General features: G+C 42.8%; 1 protein-coding gene across 2 annotated transcripts in view; it reads right to left on the bottom strand.

Annotated features, from left to right (window-relative positions):
* The window catches only part of pbx1a (pre-B-cell leukemia homeobox 1a), a 51,590-nt gene that overhangs the window by 9,769 nt on the left and 18,259 nt on the right, over positions 1-23,562 (bottom strand). For both annotated transcript variants that reach the window (XM_003438131.5, XM_005476325.4), the window contains exon 3: positions 1,193-1,437. In XM_003438131.5, the coding sequence (XP_003438179.1) occupies positions 1,193-1,437 (245 nt within the window). The remainder of the gene's footprint in view (positions 1-1,192; positions 1,438-23,562) is intronic.

Genomic DNA, 23,562 nt, shown 5'->3' with positions numbered 1-23,562 from the left:
TCTTTTCACTCCATCTTTCCGTCTACCTCGTTCTCTCTCTGTATGAATCAGTCACTGGATATGACTGCATTCAGAGTCAAGGTGTCTGTTGCTTGTCAACACCAGGGTTACGTCAGTCAAAGTGATGCACTGAGCAGCCGTTCTGCTTGCACACACACACGCTAGACACTACTCACTCATACCACGTGAGGTGTACATAGCGTGGTGACACAAAAATGCTCAGGTGTATATTGACTTTGACAGTTAGCGATGACTAGCCTTCCTCGGAGAAGATGACAAACCCAGAACGCTTTGACTTCCACGGGAATGACAAGATGTTACAGTCTTTGGAAAAGAGCTGGTGTGTGACTGATATAATGGCTGCTTGCCTGCTGAAGATAGCATCTCTGAAAGGCTCGGCTTGTCTGTCCCGCGAGTGCTGATTTCAAGAACATTATACTCTTAGACTGAGAAAATTACTTAAACATCCTCAGGAAAATATCTCATCTGTCCTTTCCTAACTTATAACTATTTAGGCTGGCAGCATGGAGCCTCTCCCAGCATGCAAAGGGCAAGAAGGTCTGGTCTGGACGGGACGTTAGACAGCTAAAACGAAAAGCCAGATCCTCAACATTACAAAAAAAGTGAGATCATATTGACAGAACGGCAAGATCGTCCATCTGATTGATTTTTGGAACTGCTGAAATTTATGCCAACAATTCTCACAAAATGCACTTTTGCTTTTTTCAGATTCTCTATCCATCAACATGATAGTGCAACGTTTGGCCACTTTTCAAACATTTAACACCAAAGAATAGAAAAATCACATTTTTGCTAACAAAAGGTTTTTTTTTGATAAAATAATGAATTTACACACAGGATTCCTTGTTACATATATCCATATATACTATCCAAGAAAAAGGGAGTTTCGTACCATTGACTGGCTCATGGGCACATCAATACGGGGGATCATCTTTTTTAAAGGGGGTTAAATTTATGTGTCTTTTGTTGAGCAAAGGGCTCAGTTTTCACTAGGAAAAAAGCCCCACTTACATAGAGCTTATGTATGCACTCGCATTATACTAAAACAGCAACATAAATAACTTGTGCACACAGAGGACCTGAGCTAAATCCGTGATCTATGATAGCTGAGGAAGTGTTGAACGTGTTCTGAAGCAACGTGTAATAAAGAATGAGCTTCCTTTTCCCCCACCTGCTCGTACTTCTCCAGCTCCGTGTGGTAAATTTGCCGGATCTGAGACAGCTTGGCCCGATAGTCAGAGTGTTCTGCTGAGTTGTCGGCGCCGATGCCGCCGGTGGCTGCCGCTGCGGCGGCCGCAGCTGCCGACCCGCCGCCTTTCTCCGGTCCGGCCACGCCCTCCGCCAGCAGCATGTTGTCCAGTCTCATCAGCTGGGGGTCTGGAGGCTCCTCCTCCTGGGCACCTCGAATACTGAGCACTGTGGAGGACAGAAGAAGAGGTCATGAGAGCAATGATGTAATACGGGCCGATCTGCATGGGTGTTCAAAATGACCGTGGGTATAAAAATTTTACAGCGCCTGAGAAAGAAGTCTTAAGTATTCTTCCATTTTACTGAGTAGACACCCTGAAATACAGGCATCATTAAAAGAGTTCAAGTCCACGCCATAAAACCTGCAGCCTTACACAGGCTGGCAGCTGAGCGAGAGCATAAAACTATCATTTCATTGATTTTGACTATCATTTCATGCAAAAAAAAAAAAAAGAAAAACGACACAGACTCCTACCAGAGTTCATGTTTCATGTCTCTCTGGTAGCTCAGACTAAGTTCAGTTTCTAGCTGAGGGCTTTATTATCCTGTTAATGTCTAAACAGAAAAACAAAACAATTATGAGTCCTGCCAGAGTTTGAGTTAAATAAAATAGTCCCAGTGCCAGATTTACACACAGAAATGAAAAATTATGAGTACATTAAAGAAATATAGTAACATTAATCATAATTAAGAGTTCAAAATTCATCACTCAACAAGGAAAATATTCTTTCAGTAGGAATAAATCTAACATTTGCTTCAAACTGGATGCATATCTCTCCCCTCTGTACATGGCCTAATAACAGCACACCTCGGACGCTGGTGCCACAGCCACTGTTTAGATAGGACAGCGTCTGAAGCTAAACTGAAGTTTCTCATACCTACAGGCGCTCAGCTCTCGGCTGACACTCATCTCCCATGGTGTGGAGAGCGAAGTGTAAACACAGCAAAGACAGGCCTGCTGAGGTGGACAAGCACAAATGACATACCACACCACAACACGCACAAGTGCAGGCTCAGCTCGCACGAAAACTCTCCGCCGGTGGCTCTTCTAACACTATTTTAGCTGTGCACAAGGGGTTCACCCTCGCTTTCAAACAGAGTTTTTTTTTACTGCCCTGCCTCTTTCTGCCACCAGAAGGCTCCCTCGGAAAAGAAGCGGAGCGTCCTGCTTTTCAGCGAGCAGCTGAAAACAGCCGACCAGGTGCAGCCCCTCCGTTCCATCCCCTGTCTTCAAGGACAAAGACAAAGCTGCCACGACATTTGTCATGCACACTTTAATCCACACATCTATCAAAATGCTTAAAGAGGACGGTCTTACATTACATACTGTACGTCCCTTCCGTGATGGCTGTAGGCAGTGAGGGGATGTGACAGGCTGTGTGACAGAGAAAGCCATATTGTAGCTAAACAGTCTCAGGTCACAGCGACGGCTCCTTTGTAATGAGGATGTAAGGCTGAGACGCCCTGTGACCTTTCCGGGGAGCAGGGGGTCCAGATGGATTCCAGGAGCCGCGTGTGGAGCTTGTCTACCCCAGTCCACCTCTTTTCAACTGCCCCCCCGCCACCACCCCGACCACCACATCCACCCCCCACCTTTTTTTCCCCTTCCCTCCCTTTTTCTCCTCCAGCAATAACATCATCCATTCCCATCAGCTCCAACACATGAGCAAGCGCAGCTCAGGAGGCAAATGTCAATGGCTATCAGACGGCTGGAAAAGGTCAGGAGTTCAGATGGGGGGGAGTGGGCGCATGTGCGCGAGTGTGTGTGTGGGCGCATGTGCACATGTGCTGGTAGATGAATATGTGGATATTTTTCATGTGAATCACACCAGCGGGAAATTATAACACTCGCCAATTTGATTCTGACAAAATAGTGGCACATCCCTACCAGAGGGGGAATCTAATGAGCCTAAGAGTGATTTATTCATTCCCTCCAAGTCCCCGAGTGCACAACTAAAAGCATGAAATGGATTAAATAAATACAATTAATAAGGAAAATCAAACAATTCACTGTGCTGTGGCATAATTACCCCAACCACAGCCATCAGCTTTATTTATTTCTGTTCAGTAATAGCAATGAAATCGATTAGACCTCAATGCCAGTCAAAGTGCTCGACGTGAACTCTGCGACCGCGGACTATACATTAACGTAATCACCTGACAAAGGCGAGTGCCCTCTATTAAAATAAGTCACCCGCTCCCAACAGTTGCACAACAACAACAACAACAACAATGGCAGCAGAAAAGAAAAAAAACTCTTTAAAACACACTTTTGACTTTCTCTGGTGGCGACAAAGGAGCGGAGACCGCCCCACTCTGCGATTCTCTTATTCCACGGACAGTCACAGATTAGTATCTATAAAAGGAAGATGGCCATCATCTCATCTTGATCATTACCGACAGACTTAATTGAACAATGAGAGGACGCAATTCCCCTCTCTGTCGCTTCCTCCTTCCCTCCCTCCCTCCATCCTTCCTCCTCTTCTTGTCGTCTCTCCTTCCCTTTGTTTGCACGTTCTTGTGTCATTTCTTTCCTGAGATTTGGGCCACCGACCCCACAACCACCAAAAAAAGGGCAAAACTAAATGTGCATCGCAAACTATTCTCGAACCACTTCCTATATGATGAATGGACTTCTAAGAATAAGCCTTTGTTTTGCTTATTGACAGAATTAATTTATGCCGTTTTACTTCCTTAAGAGCTGGCTCATGCCCATCGCCGCACTGCCTGCTGTTTGCAGACAACAGGAGTGTAAATAAACATGACGATTAAGCCACCCACTCATACAGGGAGACTCAAGGTACAAGGAACGCACACACACACACAAACAGACTGCATGAACAAATGTAAGCACTCTTAATAATGAGGAAGCACACAGTAAAAAAAAATACACAGCTACGCACATTGCCGGACTACCCCGAGCACCCAGCCTGGCGCCCTGCGAGCGCTTTTAAATGAAAACATGTTTAATTAATGACGTCGAAGTATTCTGTCACAATTAGGAAGATTTACAATCAAACAAGGCAGCAGTGATGTCCCTGACAGGCACGATGAAAGTTTAGCCCTCTTGCCTCTGACTGGCAGCTAGCAGCCAACGCTGGACTGGATCCATTTCCCATCAATACAGTAATGCAATACACTCCACAGCCCCGTAGTGTGTATGTATGTGTGCGTCCTCTCTCTTGCCTAGCTCTTGTCCACATCACATGACCCCAGAGAGGACCAGGCAGTGGCTGTGCTCTCTATTGATTGTGTGGGCAAACGTCATCTTGGGTTTCAGCAGTTAATAAATCAGGCCTGCTCCTGACACAAACATGTGTGTGTGTGTGTGTGTGCGTGTGCATGTGTGTGTGTGTGTGTGTGGGCCTGTCACAGACCAGTCAGCAGGAGTGAAAGCGACAGCCACATGATAATGTAACATCACCACCATTCATCCCTGCCACACAGCATTCTGAGACAAAACAACAACAACCTAGGAACCTGAAAAAAGCAGCGTGATTTACAGCAGACATGACAAGTATCACTAATACAAATCCTCCCCTCCCCGCTCCTTCAAGGAGTTCACCATCCTGCCCTCATCTGCATCTGATACAAGCCCAATAACGCAGTCTTCATAAGAGGCAGCACTGAGCCATATCTCATGCAGACACCACGTAGAGGTGAACTACATTTCTACACAATGCTATTATCATCAGTGAGAGCACTAAATGAATATTGCGTTACATTACGTCCAATTTACGGTATGCGCTGTGTGATCATTCCTCCCGAATTCGATTTGGGCTTTAATAAAGAAAAGGACAATCGTTACGAATTCGCCAATCAGACATCTCGACAAAATATCAGCCGTGAAAACATTTAGATTCTTCATCCTTAAAGTCCTTTTTTGCCATGTTTCTGCAGGATGTGTGATTTATGCGCGAACTTTCTCAGGCTCCGTACGTTCTGTCAATGAGATAATGGAAAGCTGTTTAAAGATTACTGCGCCGATTTAGCGCCGCGCACCTATAACACTGTCTGACTCACAATGGACAGTTAAATGGACACATTTTAAATTCCATTCATTCTTCCTTAGTGTCAAAATATGGCACCTACATTACCCACAATTCAACGGCTCAAAATAATACTGCATAATAGCAGAGACGGCGACATGTGTCAGCCTCTTTCTAGTGCTCCTTAAGACCTGCAATCACACTGTGATGTGGAGCTCCCTTTAAACGTGGCCCAGAGATAATTCTCCTCTCCAGCGTGCATTGTTTCATTGAACTGCTTGCTTTTGGTTTATTTCTGATGCACTGAAACTATTTTAAATTTGATTAATATCGCAGCAGTTCAAAGGGTAATTCCTCTCAAAGCGAGGTGAGGATCTCACAATTTTAGCCCTGAAAGAGTACGTATTTCAGCATTGATCTGTAATTTCCAAAGCCCTGTCGTTTTGTGCGAATTACAGCACCAAGCTCAAAGATATTTTGTTACTGAATCGACTGCAAAAACTGGAATCCTCACGACAGGGAGCTGCGGCAGGCGATGCCGGTCAGTTTTTGACCCCTGCATTCGTCACAATACTCTCTGATTGAATTTTCTGTCAACTCGCCGATCAGGTAATCACTGTTTCATCTGTACAGACGAGTCCGACGGCACTGATCTCGGCTTTCAAGCTCGACACTTTTCAATACTCACAGTTATAAACACATTTCACTCGGTAGCGGGAAAACAATCATCATAAAACGCGGTATTGTGACATTTTTCAAACTGACCCCACAGAGTTGAGGTAAACTACTGAGCAATGCAATTATCATTACTGAGAACACTGAATGAATATTATGTTACATTAAATCCAATTTACTGTATATGTGGTCATTTCTATTGAATTGAATCTGGGCTTTAATAAAGAAAGGACAATCATTATGAAATTACTAATCATAGCTCACAGCCTGCGCCATGAAAACTCTTTAACACTGAGCTGTTTACAGGGGCAAGAGACGAGTTGGGGTTCTTTTTTTCTGACTTATTGTCATGAAGTAATTAAGGCTCGATTGCGTAACCAAAACAGGAAGAGGATATAATGATGGACATGGAACAAGTGAAGCAAATATGGAAACTGGCTGACAAGTGAAAAACACCCATGTTTGTTGGAGGAAAGCAAAAAAAAAAGGAGAGTGAAAGAAACTGAAAGTTCAGTTTAGTATTTTTTCAGCATATTTGTTTTTTTTATTCACTTAAAAATTTTCCATTTATTGCCAATTAGTTTCCAGCTCATTTCATTTTAGCTTTTAAATTCCTTTTTAGTTGAATTTTTATCCGTATTCGTGTTTTTTCTTTATTAAGTAAGGCAGGGGTGGGCCATTAAATTTCCCAAGGGGCCATATAGAGTAACTGGGACACCAGTGAGATTATAAAGAGATACAAATTAATACTGAGCAGAATTGAGTTCAGCTTACTGGTCCCAGTTACTTACTGTTGGCCCATGGGAAAATTAATTATCCATTTATTTTTGTTATACAGCTAATTATTGTACATATTTATTATTATCAGTGAGTAAGGGCGTGCTTGTCCGGTGCCGCTTTAAGTAGTCCTAAAATGTTTTCCACTCCAAGCTCAAAGCGAGATTTGTGGCTATCCATGAACTCATGGGAAACTTTCTCAGGCCCAAAATGTTCTCTCCATCACCAGATAATGGGAAGCTGTACAGCCTCAGTACACAAGGGCATAGTCATAAAGTACCTCTAAAAACAGCTTTATGTTTTATCAGCCATCTCGAGTATCATGTGCAGAAAAGGGGCAGAGCTGAAGTGTTGTATCTGTCACTGGGTGGGGGGATGGGGACACAAAAGGACAAGGAAAAACACCAGAGAAATACTGGAGAGACAGACAGAGATGAGGAGATGTGGATGGTGCTGGCAAGGAGTGATGGAGAGAGAATGAGAGGCGAAAAATAGAAATGGAATAGGAAAGCGAGGTGTCAATTAAAAAAATGAACCCCAGTGCATTTGGGAGGTGACAGCTGGTGGGAGACGAGCTGACAGGCGTCACATTAGGCGGATTTGGTGGCCGCTCCCCTCATCCCTTGCTTTTTTTTCCCTTCCCCTCTGTCTCTCCCCTTCTCCGGCTTTCTCCACTAGCGACCGGCAGTTTCTCATTCGGCAGCAGCAGCGGCGGTGGCGGCAAGCGAGGCAAGAACTCAGCTTGGTGTTTTTCAGAACAAGTTCCCCCTGCAGCTACTCCTAATAACGGTAATTATCGTCATCATCTGAGGCTTAAGCAGGCCAGTTTGAGGCCTGAGGGGCTGGCCTGATAATGAGGCAGCCAGCGCCAGAGGAGAAGACCATTCAGTGTACCGCCCTGCCACCAACGCAGAGCACTCCCATTTAAAAGCCTTCATTAAAATAATTCATTATTCAAAATAGGCAATACATTAGCCCCTGGGTGTCTGTCTTTCTTAAGGTGTCTTAAAAATATATATATCTCCTTGATTGAATCAAACTCATGCTCAGCCCAAGCAGTTCCAACTGCTCGAGGCTGCGTAGGAAACCACAGCGGCTGAATAGCTGAGGAGAAGTCACAAGCTTGTGGACCAGTGAGCTGCACAGCCGGCCTGCAAGCAGAGAGACAAAGATGTCTCTGTGGAGAGAGGACAGTCCACAGGATACCACAAAGTACACAAAGACTGGTCGTATTCATTTTTGGATAAACGTCAGGCAGGGTTTGGCTTTTTTAAAAAAAATCTATTTATTTTTAGATATTTTTAAAGATTTTTTTCACAATAAGACAGGTGACAAGAAGAAGAGAAGAAGAGGGACGAATATACAGGTGCCAGAATTTTAACCATACATGCTGAATTTATCGTCCGCCCATTTTTTGAATCTGATATTCATGGACTTTAAAGAGAGTGGCCGGGCGTGTGAAATATTGGCGTCAATCCTTCATGGGCTTCAGTACTGGCAGAAAAATTTTAGCCTCATAAAAGGGTGGGACAACGCATCAAACAATGTCTCGAAACTACTGGCAAAGTAAAATGAGTTTCAGCACTGATGAGATATTTGATCCATGAAGCCCCATTTTTTAGCCAAGCTGCCAATCTTTTTTTTCCTGCTGTTTAAGTAGCTAAACAATCCCCTGTTTTTCAGCCTCTAATCAAATGCCAGCGCACTGACGCTGTCCTGGGCAACAGTTGGTGAGGAGGTGATGTGTGAAGTGTTCAGAGCCAGGAGGAGGTTGTCCGTGATAGTTAGCGTCCTGCCCTAACTGCTGCTCTACAAGCCCTCCCAACGCACCAGGACGAGACACGAAACAAGAGGTCCACTAAAACAATCCTCCTCGAGTCCCCGCGGTGTGTGTTCCTGTGCATGGCACATTTCATAAGGCCTCGCTCTTTGACTGGTGATGAGTTTATGCGACGGTAATTAACAGTAATTAATCCTTAATTACAGCAATTAGCAGAGTCGCAGTAAATTAAGCCACATCTGGAGGCACGGAGCAGGGCGAGACGAGTAGGGGTGGGCTTTTTGACTAGCGGGGGGAGGCAGAACCCACGTGACCGAGATTGTTTAGGTCTACCTGGGACGCCCAGGGTTGCCATCCCTGCTCAAGGCAGTTTGACGGGAGCTGTGATACACTGTGTGATCTCAGAGGTGGATGATGGGGCAGGGTCTGATGAACACGAAAGGCTGAGAGACGAGGTTCATTGCTGAGCAAAATTGTTTCATCTCAGGGAGAAAGGCTCCCTTAAGCTACCATGCAAGGACACCCACCATATGGCCGCTCATAGACAGTAGTGCTTGTGGTTCTGCTTCGCTGTGCTCGGCTTCACTCGACAACATGTGAACATGAATTTTTACACAACCGTCACCGCAAAGCAAACCTGGCTCACAGTCTGTGGAAGAAGGAGAAGGAAAAAAACTACACCCACTTTCTTTTTTTACAGGGGAAAATATAGAGAGAACGGAAACACAGAGATGCCGCCGGGACATTTTATTACTAACATGATGTACAGAGCCTATTCACAGTCACATGGCTCAGTCTGCGCTATCCTATACTATTAAAAAAGATTCTGAGTGGTTACTTAGATTATCCCATGATACATTTCATGCCCACTGGGAGCAATATCTCCAATGATGACAATGCGTCCCTCCATAAAGCACAAGTGGTCACTGAGTGCTTTGAATGGCATGATAATGATGTTAGCCATATGCCTTCTGCAAATACATCCTTTTGTCTTTTCTATATATAGATAACCTACAGCGTATACATTATCTGTGCATCAAGGAAAAGTGACATCAGAGACAAAATATATAATATAGGATGATCCAAATGAGATAAGTGCTAGTGTTGTGTGCTTCTTGACTGGTCAGTAGTTAATTTGTTCTGTTTTAGAGACAAAGTTTGTAGATTTCATGGATTAAATCACTGGTAGCTGTTCAGCTTCCCTCATTTGTACCATACAGCAAAATCCCTGAAGCTTTCCACAAGTTTAGATCACACTCCAGCAAATCCATAAAAGACAGTTTTGTTGCCCCATGATAAGTCACAGCAAAGCTAAAAATATCAGCACACTGTCCTGGAGGATGAATTTCCGGGATTTAAGCTATAGCCGCAAGAACAACTACTTTTCTTCACTCGAGCTGCTGCAATTAAGCACAACTTGGAGGAATTTTGGACCTGCAATGCTATTTTATGCTTCTGAACTACATTTTAGAGACAAATTTACTTTTTACTCCACAACATTTTCATGACAGTCATTATTTTGCAAATGGCAGATTTACAAAGAAAGCATATCTTAAACCAATATCAGTTAAAGAGTAATTAGTTTAAATGACTGCAAAGAAAATTATGTTCATATTAATAATGTGAACATCTGTTTAATCAGCAGATTTTTATTACTTTTGTTACTTAAAGTATTTGATTGAATTCAAATAACTATCACAGAAGCTTTATTAGTTAGTGTGTGGGCTTCAACGTATCTCTGCTAATAACACCAGAGTTTAACTTTACAGCTTTTCTCGATCGCTTTGGTGCAATTCTCACATCAGAAAAGACATTCTCACTACTCTTGCAGTTCTCAAATCAGTAACGCAGCCACATTAGAAGCGATACACTTCTCACTTGAATCTCACAACTCCAATTTATATGATGTAGTCCCGAAGTGGGCAATTAATTTTCCAAGGGACATTATGAGAAGCTGGGACTGTTGTGTCATCAAGACAGTTTGTAATTTTGGCAGTCAGATCTCTCACTTTCCTGAATGCTGTGTTGCACTGCACTGGTGTTTTCAGCCAATTTACTTCAAACTTGTATAAACTAATAAAGAGCAAGGCCAGGAACACGGGGTCAGTAACAGCACTAAAACTGCCCTTCAGCTAGAAGCAAACATAAACGCAGAGCATACTCTTAGTCTTGTGTCATGGCACCCGTGACATGGCAATGACACATGGGCTCGTACTATACGTATGCACACATTGGCCACTTTATTAGGTACACCTTGCTAGTACGCGGTTGGACTCCATTTTGCTTTGTTGCTGTGCTGCTCAGCACAACAAGGTGCTGGAAACAGAGACTTTGCTCCATGCTTACATCATAGCATCACACAGTTGCTTCAGATTTGTCAGCTGCTCGTCCAAGTGTGGTCCAAGTGCAGCCCATCTGTGCCACGTTCGATGTGTTGCGTGTTCACAGATGCTCTTCTGCACACCTTGTTTGTAACGAGTGGTTGAGTGAATTTTTTTCTTGCCTTCGTATCAGCGTGAAGTAGTCTGGCTATTCTCCTCTGACCTCTGATTATGAAATACAAGGTATTTTCATCCAGAGAACTGCCGCTCGCATATATTTTTAGTCCGTTCTCTGTAAAGTTGTGTGAAAATCCCGGTCGATCAACAGTGTCTGAGATACTCAGACCAACCTGTCTGACACTAACAAGAATGCCACATTCAGTCATTTTTCTTTCCCATTCTGATGCTCAGTTTAAACTTCAGCAGGCTGTCTTGAACATGTCTGCATGCCTAAATGCTTTGAGTTGTTGACCTGTGACTGGCTGATTACATATTTGCATCAAGGAGCAGCTGAACAGGTGTACCTAATAAAGTGGTTTCTTAATCTATTTAGCTTGAGTTTACCGGATTACACAATAGATGGTGCTGCGATCAGATTGTATTTATTTTCTTTACCTGTTTTCTGATGCATACAGTTTCACGAGTATTTTTTTTGGAGATTTCAGCAGTTTTGCAAAGTTTTAAATAAACCCTTCACATTTCATTTTTGTGTCTGGACAATTTTTACTCTACATTAGGCCTTCATTTTCGCTGTACTCTCTGTCAGTAAGATTTTTAATAAAAATGTTTTTAAAAGAATTTGATGTCTAAGTTTTAAAAAACCGGTAAAATGTTTTTTTTTTCATTCATCACAGAGTTGAAGTGCTTGACTGATTTCTCATGTTTTGATATGTGTGAAAAAGAGAACTGCATTAATAGTGCTGACAATGATTTTTCTGATGTGAGAATGGCACCAAAGCGATTGAGGAAAATCTGTAATCAGCAAAAAAAATGAACAACTTTAACAATTAACTGTATTTGAATTGTTTTATCTATCCAAGTTTTGCACATAAACATGAAAAGGTGAAACAAGTAACAGTCTGTCTGTTCTTTAATAAAAAGACAGGACAGATGTTTATCTAAAAGAGAAAAATGACTTTTCTTTATAAAATCCTGAGGTAGCCAATTCCTTTTCCCAAGGGATCTTATGAGAAACTGGGACTGTTGTGGAGGGCTGCATCAAAAAGCTTATAAGCAGCAGTCTAATCACAGATACCCACACCACCGTGTATCCAGCCACCTCCTCCAGCTCGTTGGTAGGCCAACGAGGTGATCCCAAACCAGCTGAGAGATATAATTCATCCAGTGAGTCTGAAATCTGCCCAGGGGTCTCCTCCCACTAGGACACGCCCAGAACACCTCAACTGGCTGCTTTCCATGTAGTATTGGAGTAGTATCAAGTATCAGCTCTACTCCGAGCTCCTCCTGGATGAATGAACTCCTTGTCCAATCTCTAAAGCCCGACACCCTCCGGAGGAAGCTCATTTCTGGCCATAGGTGAGGGTAGGAACGCAGATTGACCAGTGAATCGACCAAATCAGACTGCAGCGTCTGCATCACTGCCAGGGATCTTACGATCTTATCGACGAATAAAATAATTTGTTTGTAAATGTCAGAAATCTGCAACTGTCCATATTGTCGCAAGAAGGCATTCTGTTTGTGATTCAAAGCACATTTGAAAAACTGGAGTAAATGTTTGATAATTGTTTTTGTAATACAATATGTGCGATCAGCTAATTGAATCAAGCAATTAATCACTATGAAGTATAATACTGGATTGAAACACATTATGCAGCACTCAATATTTGCACACTGATAGATCCTTTGAAAGCAGAACGGATTCGCTTATCTCATGCTCGTCATCAAAACACAAGTAAAGAGCGCACCAAGGCTCGCATTCATGCCCGAATGTTTGATGGGCTACAAGTTGCCAATAATGCTGCAACACTTGGGAGATATGCCCGAGCAGGAAATATCATCTTTCCCCGCATTTATCAGGGAAGCTTCACACCAAGAGAAAATAAGTCATAGTGGCTTTGTTCCTGCTGCGTGTGCAGTTTGTTAGGGTGCTGTCACAACTACAGAAATCCCTCTGAGGTTTGCTGTTTTGCCAGGCCTGATGTTCAAACGCAGACTAGTAATGCTCAGTCTGCCCTGAGCTGTAAGGAGAGAAAAACAATGTAAGCAATCACTGTCCACGAGTAAGACCACCTCCACTGCATTTACTCATTTTTCTTGGCTTAAAATGTTCGTTAAGATCTGCTTATAGCATGCCATATGTGCGACTGTTTGCCTTTGACTTGAAAAAACAGCACCAGACACTTTGCATAAACAAAACCGAATACTTAGAAGGAAAATGCATGCACTTTTTTTTACATGGGAAACCTCACTAGACACTGCTAGAGCTGCCTTAATTTCAAAATAATGCAAATAAATTTGGCTAATGACTGCTAAGGGAAGCTGCAGCATTCTCACTGAGTAAGGGTTAGAGCGAGGTCAAATTGGGACACCAGTTTAGAGCTGTAACAGTGAATATGACAGTGCAATGGCTGTAGGCAGAGAGAGTGACACACGAGTGTGTTTACAGCAGAGGTAGCGGTCCAAGCAGTCTAAGTGGCCCGGCTGGCAGGCCTACCACACCACTAGCGGATAAAGCCTAGTCATTAATCACCGGCCTGTGGGATCGTCCCACTATAGCAGAATACTAGGTCAGAGGGAGCTCCTGCTGTCAATCAGCACTAAAAAACGTGCGCGAGAGTCTAAGTGGAGTGGGACTGTAAGCGGAGAAATGTGCTTTAGATGGGAACGTGTCATTTTCAGCCCGCAGCTACAAAAAGCATACAGTACTGAGGAATTAATGCATTAATGCAAACACCGGCGTGCAAGTGCTAGACGTCATTTACATGAAAAGCAAATCAAGTCATCCGTTGGGAGTGAAAGCAGCATTTTCTGCCCTAAAAGCTGAAACTTGATTTTAAAAAATAAAGACAACACTGCTCTATTTTTTTTTTTTTTAAAAGAAGAAGAAGAAGAACAAGGAGCAAACTGATATACGGTGCAGACAGCCCTGTGGCACTAAGACTGCACGCCGGAACATTGATATCCCGCTCAGATATGAGAAACGTGTGCATCGAGGGACTGCCGAATGCAGGTTCAACCAGTGTTTGGCCCATTTTTTTTTTTTTTCACGGTGCTTTCATAGGCTAATTCAGAGTCATCACGGCATAGAAACACTTGCATTGGCAGAAAACCAGCGTGGCCTTAACATGGGTCATGATGCTGGGCTGATGAGGTGATAACAGAAGTGAGGAAAACGCAAAAAACTAAAGCCGGTGAAGCGCAGACCGGCTCACAGTAGATGAGAAGTGCAGATAGGCAGCATACTTTTATAGTCTCCGCTCTATGCAGCTTGTTTGGTTATCTACTCTGACACGCTGTACTCAGTTTACTCTTACGTCATGCAGCCCCTGTGCTCACGCTGTGTTCAGCTGTGTCTGTTTAGCAGGGGGCACAAAATGTAAACGTGAGGTCGTGTCTTTCCTAGTAAACTGAGGGATTAATAAAATATACCGTGCATTTTTAAAATTAATGACAGCCTCTAATAAGATCATAATTACTCAAATGAAACTAAGTCTATATCTCTCACAATTACTGCAGTTCTACTTGTTTTTTTTTTTCTCTCCATTGACCCACATATCCTGTGTTACTGCTCACAGATTTAAATAGACACTCTGAATATTTTCACTCAATTTGTTCTGCAAGCTGAAATTCCACATGCTTCCTTCAGGGGTTGAACCTGTGCAGATGGCACGAAGAAGCACTGCTAAGAGCCCGCCGCAGAAACACGCTCAGATCGCTGTAACCATGGAAACAATGTCAAACATTTTATCAGGCTTACAGATGCCCAGCTGAAAGCGAAATCAGTAACGAAAATGAATAATCCACCAAACACCACCCTCATTTGAATAAATTTAAGGCGTCTGATTTCTTCTCACACTCAATTCACAGTTTTTTGTTTTTTAAGTGATGAAATGTTATCCTCTTGTTACTACTGCTGATGTCCGAGTTACTGTCCTTATTGTGTTTTTGTGATTTACTTCAGCACATGACGACAACGCTAAGATCATTAAAACAGCAGAACAGCAAAAAAGGATAAACAGGAGGGTAGAAACGGGTTTTTTGGAGGCACACCGTTAGCTGACACCCCTTCATGAAATGGGAAAAAGGAGCAATGAAACACCATTCTCCAAAAGATTAAGTGTTAGATGGTGACGGTGGTGGTGTGGAGCACGAACATGTGGGCTCAAAATCTCCCTTATGCATTCAAATAGGTTGAAATCTTGTGACTGCAAAGGCCGGCATGTGACTCACATCATTTTCATATTTAAAACATTCAGCAAGGCCAAGTGAGCCCAAGAGACCACTCCCAAGAGGATAGAAATGCTTCATCGTAGGATCAAGATCAAAATGATCAGCTAACATCTTTTTCCTGATGTGCAGCAACCATTCCCTCTAAGTGCGGACAAGCAGACTCAAAGCATGCTAGCAAAAATGCTGTAACAGCATAACAGAGCTCCTGGATCCTGGATGGAGGTCAAAGGTCTGCTCTGCTTGTTTCTCAGTCTTTGTTACGTGGAAGTACACTGACAGTTTTCCTGAAGCCTTTAAAAACAGTAAATTGAATTGGATCAGTTTATTTAGGTGATGATGTTACCACATGATTATTTAAGACTGGGTAACACAAGGTGATTTTTTCCTAGTTTTCCATCTTTTCATTCATTCAGAATTAAAAAAATTAATATTATGCTGAAGTTCCACTTCTTAAACTGGATCATGCTGCAGCTTCACCCCCCACCCCCTCGGCCCCCTGGGTGAGACAACAGTCATATACTGTCGGTCAGCCTCTACACACCTGCATCCCCAGCTGGACCTCAAACTCCCTCCCCCTCCGCCCAAGCTCCTCAGTGCTCTACTCCCAGCTGCCTGGGCTATTTATAGGCCTTGTTTCATTTCCACACCTGCAGGGGGGCAGAGTTGTCACAGTGGGCCCACAGAGGCTCTCTGGAGTACTGCACGGGAATGAAAATGCACCTTGCTGATGCAGGAACTTCTTCTTGTCACTCTCTCCCTGCAGACTCGCACGGCACTATTTTGTTGTGCATATGCAGTGCAGTATGTGGTGCAAAGATAACGCGAAAAAAGCAATGCGTGTAAATAAGATTCCCCCGTGAGTAGCGTGAGGTGTATTGACATGGATTACACTTTGAATAATCAGGTGTTTGCAGTAACACGCACACACACACACACAGAGCAGCTTGATATTATATCGGCACATTCCCTCACAACATCCTGCATGGACACTACTCTTTTTTAAAACTTGATTAAGCGGAACCAGCTAGGTGATATGCAACAACACCTTAAAGTTGCTATTTTTCCTCCTACATTTCTGTTTTTTTCCTGTCATGCTTTTCTACTCTGGATGTAGTGGGCTGAGGATCCAGTCAGCGGATTACATTATCAGTCTGACCTAGTTGCCAGCTATCTCCTGAGACCTGAGGAGCCAGGCTTTCTGCACAGCCTTCCGCTGCTACAACACGCACACTGTGTAACTTTAATTTATCAGGGGGAAGAGGAGGGAGAAATGTGACAGGTTGACAGTTCTCTTTGCCTGCCACTCCGAGCACTCCCCTCTCCCCGCAGTGTGCTGGTTAAGTGTCCTCGCTATAGAACAGTGCATTACAGGAGCGACTATTATTCAGCGCCCTGGAAACTCATCAGCTAGGTTGGAACCCTCTTATTAACGCGAACACTTAAGGTGAGATTTGCACGGAAATATGCGATTCAGGAGGTGAGGCGGGGAGCTATTTTTTCTATTTTGTCTAAAAAGAGCAAAGAAGTCGGGAAGTAGTCACGTCATTCGCTTATGCACCTAAGCAAAAGTCTAAAAAGCAGTCCGTTACAAATAAAACAATGAAGAAAAACAATACTTAATATCACTATGGAAATGTAGGTGGTGCTATTTAAAGTATAACAAATACTGGCTATAGCCCTGAACATACTTGATCTGGGTCACATGTTAATACGTATCACCCAGGCTGTCACTTTATGATTATCATTATAAAAAATTGCAATAATAAAACTAGCCAAACTAACTGTTTTTCCTGTGTGTTGTTGTGGCAAATTAATTTAAAAAAATGCAGGGAGGTGCTCAGACTAATCTAATGTGCAATATTACAGAAAGAATTCTGACTTTAACCTCAGAATTCCAACATTTGTTTCAGAATAACTTTGGATTTTTAACACTGAAGTCAGCGTTTGGACAGTAAAGTCAGAATTCTCATTCTTCCCTCTAAATTCCAATTTTATTGTTATCATTTAATGTCCAAATTAAATGATATTTAATGTTAATTTCAAGGCTGCAGTCAGAATCTCAGAATTCTGACATTTGTGTCAGAGTAACTTCAGAATTGTACGACTGGTGCCAGGATTTGGACATTCTGACTTACTTTTTCTCAGAATCCTAAGATTTGTTTCAGAATAACTTCTTTTCTCAGCGTTCTAAAGCTGAAGTCAGAATTCAGACTTTTTCTCAGAGTTCTGATTTTTAATAAATCAGAATTTATTCTAACTTACTCTGTCATCAAAATTCTAAAACTGAAGTTACATTTCCGACTTTTTCCATTAGTATTAAAAATCTCTGACTGCTGACATTAAAATCAGAATTTTGATTCTTTGTGGCAGCATTCTATAAAAAGTCATGACCTATTTTTGTTATTTTTATGCGCTCTAATCCTCATGATTGAAATGGGATCGACATTTAGTTTTTGAATATCACTATTAATGTCGTTGCAGTTATCTTGACAACCCTACTTGTCGTATTTTAGCTGTGAAATGTAAGAACATTAGTGGAGTACTTCGGTATATTTCCACTAGTGTCATCTCACATTAAGAGAAAGCCACTGCCTAAAGTCATATTAATAAAATTATATTAAAGCGCACACTAGCAGAAATTATTTCTTACTGTAAGAATATGGCCTCCATACTGGGCGACTACAGGAGCGTTCATTTAATTTCATAAAGTCAATCATGTAGCAATTAGTCAAGGAAAGGCATAATAGGCACGCAAAAGAAACAATTTGGGGCTGTTATTCTGAAAGCACAAAGGACTTTAAAAAATCACAAAGCAGTTTTCAGAAGCAGAATTGAAATCATGACAAACTCAGACATGTGAAAGGCAGCGCGATGACAATATAGTCTGAGAACAAAAGACTGGACTAATCAGCCTGCAGATTTAAAAAAAGAAAGAAAGAAAGAAAGAAAGTTTCCAACAATAGCAGCGCTGACATCTAGAAAAGGAAAGACGAACCGAAAAATCGGTACGGCTCAATTAAATAAAACCTTGAAAGAAGAAGGGAAGTAAAAATTCAGGAGAGGAAATATTATTTATCCTCCATGTTGAGCGTGCGGTGATAGATGATCAGTCGAAATATCAAAACAGGCTGGATTAATGGAGCCATTCTGAAATTGTTAAATATCAACATCTCACATAATATTCAGGCTGAGGAGAGCCGAACGTGCATATGAAAGATTTTTGGGTCATGACTGTTTCCCCCAGGTGGAAGAAGAAAAAAAAAGAAAAAACAGCCAATATGGTTTTTCTGTGAATATTTGGGGTGGGAGGGAGGTGGAGGTGGGGAGGAGAGGAGAGGAGAGGGGAGGGGGTGCTGCCAGATTAGGCTACAGCCTGTGCCAAGGTTATAAACAGGCTGTTATCAGGCTTCCAAACAGAATAATCCTCCCTGTATCAGCGCCCAAACATATGGGGCCACACAAAGCAGCAGCAGCCCCTGACAGACACCCCCTTTTAATTACACAGAGGAGGGGGGCAGGACCTTTCTCCCAGTGCCTTTCCCTTCTCCGCTTTACTTTCTCTCCGTCTGGCTGTCTTGGAAATATATTTATTCTCAGATGTAAGATCGCATTTGTCGTCAACGGAAAAAAAAAGAGCCTACAAATGAACCTTAGAGAGTTTAAATTGCCTCAACGTTTTAGGTATTTTAGATCAGACAGCTGGTAAATTAATCTATTAGATGACTGTGACAAACAGTGATAATTCATTTTTTTTGTAATTGTATACTATCTTTGGGATTTCAGCTGTTTTTTGGGCAAAAAAACATAAGAACATATGCAAACACACCTCAACAGTGAGTTCCTGGTTCAGTTCCTGTCTGTCTGGGCCATTTGCTGCATATGTCTTGTCTCTCTGCAAAGTATCAATCAACCAAAAGCTCATCAACAATGAAGTGATCTTAAAAATGTATTTAAACATGTCATTTTAGGCTTTTTTCACTTTTCATTTTCATCCTTTTTCCATATTGTATAGCTGAAAAGATTAAAATGACTAGCAGACAGTAGTAATGTGATGATGGCTCCTTGGGTGACTGATAAAAACAGCTATGATGGAGACTTTTAACTACTGCGTAAAATTTAATTCTTATAATCGAGAAAATATTTTGAAGGTAAAATGACAGCTTGTTGCATTGGTTTAGATATTAGAAAAAAAAATAAAGCTATGAATTCAAAAACATACAAAAAGCTTGTGTGTCTGTTTCAGTCAGCGCGTAACAGTTTGGAGGGGGGTTCCTCCCATCTGAAAGAGATAAATTCCTCATTCTTTTATATACTGCCTACAGATTTTAAAGTCTTGTTCAATAAAGTTTAAATGTCACAGAGGTGTAATAACGGGGATCATATAAAAGCTGGGCTTGGAAAAGCTATGCAAAAATGATGGCGTCCCGTTCCGCTCGTGCAATAAACTTTTATTTGGCTGAATCGGCCAATAAAAGTGAGCTTTGAAGGTTGTCAATGGGGAGTAATTGGTCCATTTTACAGGAGCGATCATATTTCTTTGAGGCTTCTTTTTTTTTTCTCATAACGCGCGAATGAGTCTCGACACGAGGAGAATCTTCTCGTTAGGGATGTGACTTATCCACCAACCTTCAGCCAGCACAGAAGGGCGTATAAACAGCGACACACAAAAAAAACATCTGGAAAACCGATGCAGGGCAGGTAAATGACACCATCTGCAGCTCTGGTCGCCTGCGCTGCAAGCCCTCCTCTTTTGTGAGATTTCACCATGAATGATGGAGATACACAATAACGGTGCACGCTTTTGGCAGCAGCAGAGCCCATTTCACACCCCCCCAGACAGAGGGAAGAGTGTAGACCTTAATGACGTCCAATCTTCTCTGTCACGCCGGGCTGGAGGCTCACCGGGGCAAAAATCGACCGACAGTTCCAAGTGCTGTTAACCGGTTTTGAGAACTTCTCGCTGATTCACAAAGCACACCTTTATTTCAAACGCGGCTGTATGTCATCACTTTCTTTTCCCGCAATTAAAGTCGGGCGATCACAGTCACACTGTACATATGCAGACACATTCACAAATATTCAGCGGCACAGCTTGAAATGCTGGCTCTTATAAAATAAGATGCTCAGTCTGGAGGCGGTTTCGCTTGTTTCAACATACCTGGTGAGACATAAATGTCAACCACTGTAAACAAACACAGTCCAAAGAGGATGATGAGCTCAAAGAAAACAGAAGGGGTTACCTTCATTTGCCACAGACAATCATTCTGAGATCTGAAGGCCTTTTTTTTGTCTATGAGCTTTTCAGACCATCTCTGTCTGAAGTCTTTATTCTTTCTCTTTTCACTGTGACTTTGGCTTTTTAACAACAAAAACATGTGTTGCGGCTCGTAACAAATAAAATCAGCGGCTTCCTCTTTTGATATTTTCAAACGGCTCCTTGAACAAATAAATCTTATGAACCCAAAGGTTTTTTTAATCCTGCTTTCTCCTAATAACTGAATGGCATTCGGTAAAGTAATACTCATTTAAGCGAAGGAGAAAAAGACTTTTGTTTTTGTCATCAGGTCTGGGCTAGCTCGTCGATTCGATTTCACAGCTGCAGAAGCATTTGGTAAGAAAATATCTGAGTGCAGCTGTAAGCCAAAGTGTCAGCGTCTATCCATCCTGGTAGAAAAGGCCCAAAATAATAATCAAACACTCGAGCCTCTTCGGAGCAACGCTGCCAGTGCCACACAAAAGCAGACAGACAAATACAATGAGTATCTCCACACCCCTGCTCTGACAGGAGGCGCTGGCAGAGTCGGGGTAAACGGACTGCGCTGTGCGGCACAGCAACCCCTAATGATCTCCCCTCTGTTTCAGCGGACTGAGAAAAGCCATTACCTCCCGCCACATTACCCTGCCATCCCTCACATGGTGGATGGCTCCTCTCTCCCATGAGCACCTTGCTCCAGTCATGGCTGGCAGTGCTCACCTCCTTACCGCCTCCTCCTCAACCCCGTCGCCCCCCTCCTCCTCCCACTGAAACCCCCAGCTCTATACATCACATTTAACACTTTGACACTAACAGTCTATAATGTTTCTATTCTACAAAATCACTCTGCCAACTCCAGGATAGCAGAGCAGAGTCTGAGGAAAATAAATACCACTCTCAGCCGCTGGCAGTAAATTCTAAAGGAAAAGGAAAAGTACAAAAAAAGAGGCTCTTATACACTCGGCCTCTTCACTCGCCATCTAAGAGGTCTTCTGGCCGCAGTGGAAGCGAGGGGGTAATTTCAGTCGATACACATTATAGCTCCCACTGACAGCAACAGCTCGCGCTTTTTTGCATGGAAGATCGTCGGCGTGGCACAAAGAAGCCACATAAAACCACATTTTCCGAGACGTGGACGTTCTTCGCGAGCACTTTATCGGCGTATGAAATAAACATCTCGCTGCGTTAAATTATTAAAATCAAAAAGTGGCATGAATAAATAAAAAGCAGCCTGAATAAGTGATGCGACAAGACAAAACTCCAGGCATGACCTTTGAAAGTGTCTCAATGTGTCAGCAGACCAAAATAGAGGGAGGTGCTTTAAGGATGAGGTTTAAAGAAAAAAAAGAAGGAAGCAAGGAAGGGAAGGAGGAAAGGGAACAACTGGGGGGGGGGGGACAACACCAGCCATAAATGAAACACGTCAGAAGAGATTAGTCTACTCAAAAACAGAGGAGAAACAATAAACATAGAAGGCACCCACACCTCATTGCATTACAATTTGTTGCTTTTGTCTCTCTCTTTAATATAAGTGTTTACTTGGGCAAAATCCAATCATTTCATTCTCTCCGAGCGTATTTCATGTATATAAACAAACATTTGCTCGACCTCACTGGAGTATTAGCTTTAATGTATCGTCAGCAAGCCTGGCTTTGAGAGGGCATTAATTTCAATTCGCCGATTTAAACACTCCAGTTTGTCGCAATCCTTCATCGCAGTACGCCACCAAGTCAACACACACAATGGGCCTATTTTTCAATCTAATGGCGGGGGCTCACTTGCCATTAGTTAGGGGGGGGGGGGGGGGGGGGGGGAACTGCTTTTGCCTTTTGAACAAGCCACTCAAAATGTAACCCTGCATTTCAAAATGAATTTGAATAATTAATTGCAAGTTAAAACAGCCCACGAACCCCAAGAAACAGGCTGGGGGGACGGCAGCTCGGAAATATATTTCTTGCCCCGAGGCCAGGAGATGTCTCATCTTAGAAAGCTGGAAAATCGCGTGTTTGAGGATAGAGTGTGTAATCTCCAGTGAATCTAATGAAACAAAGTAAAAGATAACGCCACATTTCATCACATTGGAGACAGAGAGCTTCCTCTGGCTTGCCCTTGAGGTGGCAGGAATCCATAATCTGAGGAAATCAGTCTTTTTATGTAGTTGAGGTATCACGAGCCCCTATTTGACCTGACTCTCGCGACAATTGATTTATGAGCGGATCGGATACTTGAATCAAAAGTCTACACCTCTCCCTCTCTCTCTCGCTCAAATGATTTATTTTGAAGAGAAGGCTTTCTGGAGAAAATATTACAAAACCAACCACCGTCGCAAGTCATTTCGGATGGCACGCGGCCCGTCAACGAGACAACGGGTCTTAACCAAAAATGTGCACTTGATGATAATAAAGCACATCTGCCATCAAAACAACGCAATCTCACACATGTCAATAACACACATTTACAGAATCTGCCTCTTCTCCCGCCGTCCTTGGCCCATTCCTTTGCAGCGAGCTTGTCTTTATTATTTAATTAAGCCACTACGGCCATTACATTAATAATTGAGTGTGAGAGGAGACCCAGGGCAGCCGCAGGCTCTGGCGCATTGGGCTTCCTGGTGAGGAGTGTATTAAAAATGTGTGTGTTTATGTCCCCGGGGCGTCTGTCCTGGCTGCATAAAATTGAATTGGTTATATCTAATATATCATCCCCTAAGGGTGACTGGGTGGGTGAGGAAGAGCAGGGGAGAGCTGGGGATGGTCGCATCCTGCCAGCAGGGAACGAGTCTTAGAGATTCAGAGAGAGAAAGAGGGAGAGGGAGAGAGACGCATGAGGCTGTGACGTTAATGTCCCTCAGAATCAAATCGATGGCTGTCCGAATCCTCAATGAGCATGGCCTTAAGCTACGAAGCACAAGACAAGCCCAGAACCAGATTAAACCCACTCGTTACTGCAGTCTTTGTTCACTTCTGGTGTCTGGTGATGCATTCAGTGCATCAGTGAGAATGGGTGGAGGATTTCTTATGAAAACGGATTACAACCGGATACCAAATACATGCGAGAGATAGAAAGAGAGAGAGAGGAGAAGAAAAA

Source organism: Oreochromis niloticus, linkage group LG18 (genome assembly GCF_001858045.2).
Source record: "Oreochromis niloticus isolate F11D_XX linkage group LG18, O_niloticus_UMD_NMBU, whole genome shotgun sequence".
Classification (NCBI taxonomy): Eukaryota; Metazoa; Chordata; class Actinopteri; order Cichliformes; family Cichlidae; genus Oreochromis; species Oreochromis niloticus.
This window is presented reverse-complemented; position numbering and strand designations above follow the sequence as displayed.